Source organism: Triticum aestivum, chromosome 1A (assembly GCF_018294505.1).
Source record: "Triticum aestivum cultivar Chinese Spring chromosome 1A, IWGSC CS RefSeq v2.1, whole genome shotgun sequence".
NCBI lineage: Eukaryota > Viridiplantae > Streptophyta > Magnoliopsida > Poales > Poaceae > Triticum > Triticum aestivum.
The window spans coordinates 79418121-79429583 of NC_057794.1; the positions used below are offsets into that span (position 1 = coordinate 79418121).

Below are 11463 nucleotides of genomic sequence, written 5' to 3' on the forward strand. Positions count from 1 at the left end.
ATGACTATCAATAATTCCACCCAGATCATAAAAATGATTGTGTTCCTATTTTCCACCAGTATTCTTTTTCCAGATAACTAAGGAAACATCCTTTGATCCACTAGAATAACCATAAAAATTTCCAGGTGTGCGCTTTGTAATAACTGAGAATTTCATGTCAAAATAGAAGATTTCCTTCCAGTCAAGTGACTGTACTAGATGGAGAATGATATCAATAAATGATAGTATGCAATGCTTATTTCCAAAGAAACAAGGGAGTATACAAGACAGTCAATTCCTCCATTCATTTGTGGAGTGTACGGTATATTACAATGGTGAATAGTTCCATGCTCTTTACATACAAATGATATATTCGTGAAGTGTAATTCCCCCACCAATCAGTTGTTAAAACTATGATATTATTTAATCAACTGATTTTCCACTTCAGTATAACATGTGTCAAGCACAATAAAAACATTCCAACTTGTATTTTGAAATAGTATAAACATAACCATATCAAGTGCAATAATCAATGATGAGATAAAAATAAATAACCTGACCTCTAGTGGGAGTGCAAAGAAAGATACCATAAGGTTACCAAAGTAAATAATGATATGAAGCCTTTTCTTTTCCCACCTTCAGAAAAGGTGTATATAAACCGAAAATACCATCATATATGCTTCACAAGATACCATAGTCCTCCCACTAAAGTCTAGAATTCCATAATCAATAAGCCAATTCATTTAGTTCCAAGATATGTGACCAAGTCATTGATGATGTAGATAATACGATTTCAAGCATGTGTTCCCATTGTCGGTATTCCTCCATATGGAGTTATCTTTGCCAAATATAAACAATTTTGTTTGCCAACTTCCAACGGATATCAAGAAAGATAGACCATTGTGTGAAAACCCGTAATGCATTAATTTTACCATTGAGCAATATTTTCCACTCTTCCTTTTCCAAACAGTATGACATAGTCAATAGATTCCAAGATAGAACAATAAATCAAATACCTTCTCACTGAAGTTGAACAAGTGTCCTATAATAGTATTGGTGTTCCTCCACAAGGGAGTTTAATGACATGGTTTCCAATCCCAAAGTCTATAAGATTTAGCGGCAATGACTAAGCACACAAACATATATATTTCCTTTGGAATTGTTAGCATGCCAACAAAATTGCTATTGTATTCCAGCAATAAGACATAGCCAAAATCCATTTATATTTGAAAAAATAGCCCCAAATAAATAAATGTAGTGCAAATATTACCATTAGGCATACCGTCAAATGAAGAAAAAAAATTCCTTGTCCTGGGTGTGACTCTCATCTTCCTCCACAAACAAGTGATGCTCAATAATAATACTTGTTCTTCTAATAAATCCCTTTCTAGGTTATGTGTAATTTTCCGGACATTATTTCCACCATAGCAGTTTCAGTGTGTAAATCATTTGCTTGGTGCAATCCTTCCACGCATTCATGATTCAGAGTCCTCCTAAATGTCTTCCAAGGATATGTACTTTCCTCGTGGTCGCTTACATGTAGTGGACTAGCAACCAAACAAGTTAGAACATTAAATAATGATGTAATAAATAAATCAATTAAACGATGCAAGAGTATTCCTTCCCTGACAGCATGTGTGCACAGGTGCGCGGAGTCCATGTAGATTCCTCCGACTAGCCAACAAAAAAACAGTCGAAGTACAAGCGGCAGTACTGAAGGCTCAGCAACACATGCACTGCCTTGGACATCGAGCAACAGCAACGGAAGCGGTAGTAGTCAGCCGCCAAGGTAGTACTAGTGTACGCGGCCCTGCGTGTTGACACGCCTCACCAACAGCTTGCCTGTATCCAGAAAAAAAAATCCTGTAGAAACTAGCACCAGGTTCTTCCATCTTGTCAATCACACGCCCGTCCAGATTCGTGAAAAAAAAAACAGCCAGCAAGTTATAGTGGAGTACTACTCGAGAGTAGTACTAGTCTTTGTCGATCCATGCACCAAATAACAATTGGTTCATCTATTTCCACTTTTCCAGATTGGGTGAAGCCCTGTGAAACCCTCCAGCGATTGATTTGGTGTTGACTGTTGACTGCCACTGAAACACCCATGGCAATCGGCAGATACTTGATAGATCCCGCTACGGAAGATTGCAGCGAACCATCAAGGCAGATATGAGCGGAGTGATGGCGGCCTTTCCTTGATCCATGCATAAAATAGAAATAGCCTGCCACAACTTTGTCCTTACGTCCAAATGAGCACACATACGGACGCACGGTTCTGCAGCAGGATGACCATAATCCTTTTTTTAGCATCTTCATCAAATTCAACCCGACCATCTCCTTCCGCGTGCCAAGAAATTTGTCCTGCCGAAGTACTAGTTCCTCTGTAAACCGTAGTATATATCCTGGATTCCACGTACGTGTCAAACTGAGTTTCCTTTGCATGTGGCTCCCTTCCATGTGCGACAATTTTCCTCCGGCGAGATAGCTGGAGTTCCTTGAGCAATGTTCCGATGTGCATGCAAGATCAAGTCGCGCGTGTGATTGATCCACGAACAAGCAGTAGCAGGAGACTACGTGAAATATTTCTCGGTCACGCGCCAGCAGTCCCAGCCGCTTGATTTTACCCCTCATCGACGCGCAGATTGGAGCCTCCATGTGCGCACATCGCAGTACGTAGTCGATGGAGTTGATGCTTCAGGCGACGACATGCTGGTAAACACGGGATTGTGTCGACGACCGGCGGGAGAGTGCGCAGCGGATTAGAGCTCAACCGACGGCGGCCGAACCTTGCTCAGGATACCAACGGTAGAAATTTAGGGTTTTCGGTCTACCCCTAATTCCTCTGCGCTTATCCATGGTGCCGCTCACAATTCACATATATGAGGCTAGGGGGTAGGGATCTTCTTATACTGTCGTTCCAAAGAGTCCACCTCTTATACAGATATAAGATTTCTAGTCTTTTCCACTAGTTTCCGGGATAGAGTCCAGATCAAATTACCAACCACGATCATATTTGTCTGTTTAACGGATTCTACCCGTTTTGTCCCCGGAGCACGCGCCTGTGAGCAACGCGTCATAATAGAGTGTAAGTTCCTCTAATTATGTAGATCAACATTAGGGCTATAATCTAATTATACGATCTAACTCCTTCCAATCATCAGTGTATCCGGTTAGTCTTTCCAATATAAATAGTATATTGTATTCCACCGATAATCGACCAGCCTCCTTAAGTATATATAAAACTTAAGTATGTTCCAGCAAGTAACAATTCCATGCTAAACATGTAAAACAATTCCATGTACAAATACATGTATAATTCCATAATGAGGTATTTCGAATATTTAATAATTCTAAATTAATTGAATATAGTTGCAGGACACATAATTCTAACACTGCGGACCGCGGACGGATGGCGGATGACGGAGGTTTTTTGCAGGGTGTCATTGGAGATGCCCTTTGTGCTAGCTGAACGCAAAGTGATGCCTTTTGTGCAACGTCAAAAGGGTCCCGTCGTAGTGATTTTACGACAAGCTAATGAGCAGCCGATCACCTAGTCCGATTCAAAGTCAAATAAATCAGCTGTAGAATCAATTTAACAACCTATATACCGCAATGTTTGAACCAATTAAGAAAAGATTGCTGAAAAATTGGGCATGGCCGTGCATCGAGCCAAAATGAGAAGTCGCGCCATTGTCCAGTGGCCACTTGCGACATCCTGTCGTTTTTCTGTTTTTTCCACTGCACACTTTTGGCTGATAGTAAAATACGTGCGGCGTGAAGATTTCCTACCGTTTTCCTTCAAAAAAAAGTTGACCCCGCATATCATGGGGCCATTTTTCTATTGTTGTTGAGAGTCCTGAGACCCCCTTTGTTGTGCTCTGTCAAAAGGGTGTTCCCTCGCGGATTTCATCGACCAAGAAAGCGGCAAAAGTCATCTCAAACGGAAGCTTCGTCGCATTCCACATCCCACATTCCGCACTCCACTTGTACTACTCGGCTCCCCGCTCCCGGTCTTGGTCGTCGTCATCCGCATCTCCCCACCCCGCCGCCTCACATCCTCCTCGGCTCCTCCTCCGACGACGAGCCGGGCCGCCGGCCGCACGCCGCGCAGGCGAGGTAGGAGCTACTGTACCTGCCTGCCCTACAACTCATCCGCCACCTTGTGCGTTCCTCCTCTCCCTCCGGTCCTCCCTGAAACCATCATGCATTCAAGGTGTTTGGCCGGCGGACCATTCCATACTCGCGTGGTTCTGTCGAGTGCGTTGTACTTGTACATTTCCCTGCGCCAAATCTGATCGATGTCAATCGTGCCGTGCTAGATGATTGGCTGGACACTCTATCCACAACGATTTCTCCTGGAAATTTGTTCTTACCAGTAAAGTCACGCTCTTGCTTGTTTTCTTGTGTGGATAAACCGTGGATGTTTGGGTCCCCTGTCTTGCTCTCATTTGCTAGGCTGCTGCTGCCCGTTTCTTGTTTGCCATAGTTCTTTAAGTAATCTGTAGCCATTATTTTCTCGTGTATATGAATAAAACAGACCTTACCGACGGATGACCGATGAAATAGTTTATTTAGTTTTAAAAAAGCAGGAGAAATACTTGTCCTGCTTGTCTTGGTTCGCTGTCTTGCTCTCACCTGCTGCTGACAGCTTCTCGTGTGCTATAGTTTAAAAATTTATCTGGAGCTATTATTTCCTTTTACAAAAAATAAAGACCCTACCAGCAGATGACCGAGGAACAGTATAAAAGCAGGAGAAATACTTGTTGTTTCAGAGAAGTGTCCAGGCAGACGCATCAAACTTCTCACCAGCCTCTGCAGCACTATTGCTCTGCAGGGACTTCTTCAGCTTCTCCGCGGCAAGGAAGAATGGATAGGCTAGATGGCTCTGCCCGCCTTATGATCGTTTCGGATCTTGACCAGACGATGGTGGGTATCTCAGTTCGATCCTTTGGTTTGCCCAGAAAGAAGGAACCTGGACTGTTGTGTCTGAACAATGTTTGACTTTTTGGATTGTGCACTTGCAGGTTGATCACTGTGATCCAGAGAACTCGGCCTTGCTCCGTTTCGAGGCGCTCTGGGAGTCTGAGTACTCCCAGGATTCTCTGCTGGTGTTCTCAACTGGAAGAACGCCGGTCAGTTACAAGGGTCTGAGGGAAAGAAAGCCTTTGCTCACACCGGACATCACCATCATGTCTGTGGGCACTGTGATAGCATATGGCCAGGAGATGACTCCTGATGTTGGCTGGGAGGAATTTCTGAATAACAAGTGGGATAGGGATATTGTTGTTCAGGAGACAGCTAAGTTCCCTCATCTAAAGCCACAGGCATGTCCAATGAGTTGCCTGTCTAGTTTTTCCTGGATTTTTTCAAATTTTACTACTAGCTGAACTAAGATATTTATGTTACTTTGTCTTTGTGCGTTGCAGCCAGAGAGGAATCAGGGTCCTCATAAGGTCAGCTTCTTCGTCGACAAGCAGGGTGCTCATGAAGTGATTAATTATCTTCCTCAAAAACTGGAACAGCTTGGGGTAAGACAAGGCAGGCCTTGGTGACCTTCTCTTTCTCTGTTCTTTTTGACAGGGTTTTGTTAAGATCAAGTATTGCTTAGCGGTGTTTTATTGACTTCATTGCTTTCTTTCTGTGATCAGCTAGATGTGAAGATAATCTATAGTAGCGGAGAGGCCCTAGATGTATTGCCACGAGGTGCAGGGAAAGGGCAAGCTCTTATATATTTACTCGAGAAGTTCAGTTTGAGCGGAAAACCACCAAGCAATGTTCTTGTGTGTGGTGACTCTGGCAATGATGCAGATTTATTCAGCGTTCCATCTGCCTATGGTGTCATGGTCAGTGTATAAGCAGTTGCTTGGTTTCAGTGTATTTCATTGTTGACGATGATTACTATATAAGCTTATTACAGAGTTTTGGAACCATATTCAGGTTAGCAATGCCCAAGAGGAGCTTCTTCAGTGGTATGAAGAGAATGGAAAAGATAACCTTAAGTTGCTTCATGCAACTGAGAGATGCGCTTCCAGTATCATGCAAGCTATCGGTCACTTCAAACTAGGGCCTAGTTTTTCTGTAAGAGATCTTGAATTCCCATATCCGAAGGTAGACACCATCAAGCCTGCAGATGTGGTGGTGAAATTCTATGTTCTTTACGAGAAGTGGCGGAGGGGTGAGGTTCAGAAGTCTCCATCAGTTATACAATACTTGAAAAGCATTACTGTAAGTACATTTCCTTGTCGAACTCTTAGATTAACCCGTTTAATGTTTGTTCATACCATTTTCTTTTTTAATATGCCATTTCTTTTGTACACAATTCCTTTTAACATTACTGATCCCAATGCTGCATGTTTGAACTGGGATCTGGACCCATTTATGATTTCCGAGGACCAAATTTTGGTTGTTTTTTGAGCTTACTTTAGATCAATCGTCTATTTTGGATAGCTCCAGAATGGTACACTGATACATCCTTGTGGAATGGAGCGGTCACTTCATGCATCCATTGATGCACTGAGTTCATGTTATGCTGACAAACAAGGCCAAAAGTTCCGAGCATGGGTGGACCGACTTTTTACATCGCCGATCGGTACAAGTAACTGGTTGGTGAGGTTTGACAACTGGGAAATGGAAGGTATACTCGAAAAACTCTTCACATACTGAAGTTATTCCACGCCATCAGTTATCAGTTTGTTCAAACCTTATTGACATCATTTTTCAATTGTAACGAGCCCTTTCCGTAATCTTGGGATGCGCCACAATTACTCATCTTGTGTCATCTCATTGATTTGTGTGTCGATGTTAATGCTTCTGTCACACTCAGGCGATGTGCAATATTGCTGCCGGACAACTCTTCTGCTGAATACAAAGGTAAATTCCCGTTCCCCCCCTGAAATTCTTGCGCACCGTGCGGTTGTATAGAATCTTTTGCGCACAGTTTATGCTGAACTACCCAACTGCCTGAACTCGCAGCCTGAGACTTCAGAGGGCTTGGAACTGACACACATCCACAAGACCTGGCTTGAAGGATACTCAGCTGGGAATGATCATACCTTCATCTTATAGATCATTTAACCACTCGCCATATATGCACGGACCCTCTCAGAGTCGGGATAGAATAACAAATGTACTGCTTCTTGTGTAAATTGATCTCTCGGCTGATTCAAACTACTGTACTGTTCTGACGCTCCCAGAGAGGGTCAATCTTCATGTTGATCAAATGCACTAATAAGAAATGTTCAATGGTTCTGTCTCATGAACTTAATGAGATCCATAATTTAAGTTCTTACTGCACCAGAATGTTGTAATTACAGAGAATCATTTCTCGATGTACTAGATGCTCACGAGCTGGTGCATCTAGGGACAGAATCTTGCCCATGACAGTTGAAGCCGTTAATCTGTACCTGATAGATAACTCCAATGTTTCCTTAGGTTACCGAGGTTGATTTTTTTTTTTGGAAAACGACCCTTGTCTCTCTCAGCACTTTCGTCCACATAAACATCAATGCCAGAAATTTCTGCCTTCATTGGTTTATAAATGACACCTTGCTTGTTCAACCTCTCAATGACTTTCTGCAAGAATTCGCAAAAAAAAAAAAAACTTTGTGCAAGGACAAATGCAACACATTCATGACATGTGCAAATAGATGACACAAAATGAAATACAGGACAAGACGTGCTTCCGCCGGCGCTGCGGGTGGGCAGTGGATGGTCTGCAGGCTCCGAGGAGGAAGATTCTCCTCCAAGCCGTGCTCGCTGGTCAAAAAGGTGCCACATCATCACTGATGCCTGAAAAAAATTATGACACCAGCTCCACAGCCACTCCGTATAAAGGAATTGACAAACAAGTCTACTGATCTAGCTGCCAGTGCCCTTCGAGCTAGCTGCCCAGAAATTCTTTTTGGCTCCGGTTGCGTTGTGTAGGGCATCAGTGCCCAAAGACTAGAAATGAATTTGACATTGGTTTTGGTCTACTCCCTCCGGTCCTTTTTACTCTGCACATTGGATTTGCCGAAAGTCAAGCTTTGCTAAGTTTGACCAAATTTATATTAGAAATTATTAGCATCTATAATATGTAATAAATATAATATAAAAATATATTCCAAGATGAGTCTAATGATATTGGTGTTGTTATGTGAATGTTTATAATTTTTTGTATAAACTTGGTCAAAGTTGGATGAAATTGACTTCGGTCAAACCTAATATGCAGAGTAAAAAGAACCGAAGGGAGTATATAGTGGAGGGCCTAAGTCTGGTTATAGTTAGGGAGAGGAACCGAGTTGCAAACTTGGGGAGAAGAATCCTGCGCTGATATAAACTTGGTACTGTATTTTTATGTCTTGTTACATTACAAACATATATAGTACGGCGATCACGAACAAGTACAGAGTACTGGTAGCGAATGCATATGTCACAAGTACATTACACACGTGAAAATTTAGCAACAGAGCATAGTAGTACCAGTTGTATCGAGTGCGCATATCTTTGTGGTCTACTACTAGTAAGAAGCCAAAGTCGGCGACGCAGGCTTCTGGCTCTGCCCCATGGCAGCAGCACAGGCGCCCACGAAGGCGGCGTTGATGTAGGTGGCCGGCTCGGAGTGCGCCGAGTCCCCCCTGTTGTCCCCGAACTGGTCGTTCTCGTCGGGCCCTCCGACGATGGCGCCGACATGGACGTTCGGGTTGGGGTCGCTGGTGGGCAGCCAGGAGGAGAAGCCCTCGTTGCAGGGGACCGTCCGGGTGAGCACCTTGATGGAGGGGATGGAGGCGGCGCGGTGGTGGATGCGCCGCGGGAAGGCGCCGCCGAAGCCCGCCATGTACGACATGCCCATCGGGTTGCTCCCCAGGATGTAGTCGACCTGCGACGCGGCGAACGAGGCGATCTGGTCCGGGGAGAAGCTCGCGGCGCTGCAGCGGACGCCGTCGGAGACGCCCCAGGACTCGAGCGTCTTGGCGTAGATGGAGAGCACGAGGGCCGCCGTGGTGGTGTACTGCATGTTCACTGAATCGCGTGTGAAGAGGAGCCCTCCTGCGGCAAGCACCGGTCGTGTGGAGAAGATGAGAGGTTTTGGGCGGGATGTTCTTCAGAGTTCGGAGTGAGGCAGGGAGGGACGTAACGTACCACGAGTTGTGCGTATCTGCGTATTGCCGCTGTCAGGCATGAGGGCGCAGACGAAGGAGTCCAGGTTGGCCTTGTACCTGTCTAGCTCTCTCCTTCCTTTCAAATACTCCTGAAATCAATCAGAGATGGTACATCGGTAATGGACTTTGCGTGAATCCATGGAGGCATGCATGAATCGTTGTGCGAGTGCGACCCACCTGTGTTGCGAGCATCTGGGCTCCAACCTGCTTGTTGTCCCAGCTGAACTCGTTGACCGGGTTGCTGGAGCCCTGGTTCTGGCGCAGGAAGTCGAGGTACTTGCCGTCCTTGGTCGCCCGGTAGAGCCACGCCGAGGCCCAGAGCAGCTCATCCTGAAAGCCGGAGTAGGAGCAGTAGAAGGGGCAGGACGACTGGAAGGATCCCCTGTAATTGTTGGCCAACTCAAAGAGCTGACCAAGCCAAAAAAACCAAAACCGTTATCGTGATTCCTTCATCAACTTAACTAACGAGAAACAACAGCACATGCATGCTTCGTGCGTACCGATTTGGACGCGGCCAGGAGCCGCGAGGCGAACGCCTTGTCGCCGTCTTCCTTGAGCACTAGGTAGGCCGCCGCGAGCGCCGCAGCCGCCTCGCCGGCGGCCTCCGACCCGGGCGAGTCCGCGGTGACCTTGTACAGGGTCCTCGGCGTGTCCATGTCCTCCGGCCGCTCCCAGCACCCGTGGTCGGCGTTCCCGTCCCCCACCTTAAGGCAACAACAACAAAGATAAATCTAGTCCATCTCATGGTTTCATTGATGTGCTTTTTCTTTGAACGTTAAATTGGTAGAAAAACCAACCAGACCTGGGTATAGAGGGTGGTGGGAGATGTGTGCGCGCGGAGCAGGAAATCAGCGCCCCAATGGATGGCGGCCCCGAGGTTGCCCAGCTGCCCCGCCGCCGCGACGTCGCCACGGAACTCGATGGCGCTCCAGCTCAGCAGGGTCACCGTGAAGGCCATCGGGAACCCGAACTTGACGTTGTCGCCGGCGTCGTAGTACCCACCCGTCAGGTTAACCTGTGATCGCCATTCCACTATTAATATATCACTATTTCAAATTTCATTGATTCCATTGATTAATTGCCTCAAGTATATATTTCACACTGGATCCATATAGTGTGCCAAAACATGGTCCGCTTTCGTTTTGCATGTGCTGAAGAGAAAACTCATATCTAGATTAAACAAACATATTCAAACGTAGGAGGGGAGCAGTGGCTCATGATCATAAGTTAACTATAAGAGACCATACGTTTTCAGGTCGGCCGTCGGCGAGCGCGGAGTTGCCGCGCCAACTGACTCTCTGGTTAGCCGGCAGCCGCCCCGACCGCTGCCCCTCGAAGAAGAGGATGGCCTTGGCTAGCGCGTCGCCGTAGTCGGGCGAGCCCAGGCACAGGCCGTCGCCTCCAGCTCCAAGCCCTACGTCGAAGCAGTGCACAACCAGCATCATTGCCACCACCCACACCTTAACCGCCATTGTCGCCATGTATCTAGGTTCTAGCTAGGAAACAATGTGTATATGTGTAGCGTGTAAGCGCGCGCGCGTGTCTGCTCTCTTCTTTTCCTTCTTGTGATGGATGCAAAGTGCCGAGCCATGTATTTATAGTGTGATGATGGTGTGTGATGAGAATCGAGATTCCATCCATGGAGCTGCATGCAAGTGCATGTGGTGTGCTAGCTGGGGCAAAGCAAACGCAAAGAGTGTAGCATTTGTGCACTAATTTGCCCTAGAAATGCTTGACCTCCTAATAGTAAGGCCCGTGCCCATGCCCATGCATTTATCACACTGGTGCAGATTTCTGCATCGCACAAGGAGAAAAAAAATCACACACGGCCGGCGTGGGAAAGCGTCGCACAGAACTCAGACTATCGATCGGGGTCGAACCCAAACCAAACGAATTTGAAGCATTTCTTTGAACAACACCAAATAATTCCACCTCGGATGAGGAGTAGTTTCAAATAGAAGTCCAAGTAAACAAATGCAAGTTAGACGTCGAACTCAAAATCGACTAGGCAATCCAACTTCCACTGAAGCAGTGTGGTGTGCTGGGGTGCCTCAAAACACACGACGAAAATAACTATGGGGGGCGTTTGGTTTCAAAGACTTTTTTGTGTTGGGACTAGAAAAAGTCCCTAGCAAACCAAACAAGGTGAGATTTTTTTGGGACTTTTTGCTAAAAGTCCTTAGAAGCACCTTCTTGAGAGTCTTTTTCAAAAAGTCTAGCGGAACTAGAAAAAGTCCTAGGACTAGAGAACCAAACACCACCTATGTGTGATGCCAACTTTGCATCACACGGGTTAATAAATACAAATGCATGTGGCGTTAAACTTTACATCACGCGGGTTGAT

The 11463-nt window shown here is 45.7% G+C and overlaps 2 protein-coding genes across 2 annotated transcripts; one reads left to right on the forward strand and one right to left on the reverse strand.

The window, feature by feature from the left end:
- Positions 1-4141: 4141 nt before the first annotated feature.
- On the forward strand, positions 4142-7227 carry LOC123191080 (probable sucrose-phosphatase 3). Its single transcript, XM_044603852.1, has 8 exons — positions 4142-4905; positions 5004-5303; positions 5406-5507; positions 5628-5822; positions 5917-6204; positions 6427-6613; positions 6803-6849; positions 6952-7227. Exons 1-8 carry the CDS (start codon positions 4705-4707, stop codon positions 7042-7044), a joined length of 1413 nt encoding a protein of 470 aa, XP_044459787.1. The 5' UTR covers positions 4142-4704; the 3' UTR covers positions 7045-7227.
- Positions 7228-8290: 1063 nt separating this feature from the next.
- On the reverse strand, positions 8291-10672 carry LOC123098475 (endoglucanase 20). The gene is made up of 6 exons (XM_044520504.1): positions 10367-10672; positions 9922-10134; positions 9620-9823; positions 9297-9527; positions 9100-9208; positions 8291-9006 (listed from the first exon to the last, which is right to left on the reverse strand). The coding sequence occupies exons 1-6, from the start codon at positions 10598-10600 to the stop codon at positions 8477-8479; spliced, it is 1521 nt and encodes a 506-aa protein (XP_044376439.1). The 5' UTR covers positions 10601-10672; the 3' UTR covers positions 8291-8476.
- Between the last annotated feature and the right edge of the window lie 791 nt (positions 10673-11463).

Excerpts from the sequence above, each read along its gene's own strand:
- LOC123191080 (XM_044603852.1), top strand. The coding sequence starts at position 4,705 with ATGACCGAGGAACAGTATAAAAGCAGGAGAAATACTTGTTGTTTCAGA. Across the intron at positions 5,508-5,627 it reads AAAAACTGGAACAGCTTGGG|CTAGATGTGAAGATAATCTA; the intron begins GTAAGACAAGGC and ends TTCTGTGATCAG. Across the intron at positions 6,850-6,951 it reads CTCTTCTGCTGAATACAAAG|CCTGAGACTTCAGAGGGCTT; the intron begins GTAAATTCCCGT and ends CTGAACTCGCAG.
- LOC123098475 (XM_044520504.1), bottom strand. The coding sequence starts at position 10,600 with ATGGCGACAATGGCGGTTAAGGTGTGGGTGGTGGCAATGATGCTGGTT. Across the intron at positions 9,824-9,921 it reads CCACCACCCTCTATACCCAG|GTGGGGGACGGGAACGCCGA; the intron begins GTCTGGTTGGTT and ends TGTTGCCTTAAG. Across the intron at positions 9,209-9,296 it reads CCCAGATGCTCGCAACACAG|GAGTATTTGAAAGGAAGGAG; the intron begins GTGGGTCGCACT and ends GATTGATTTCAG.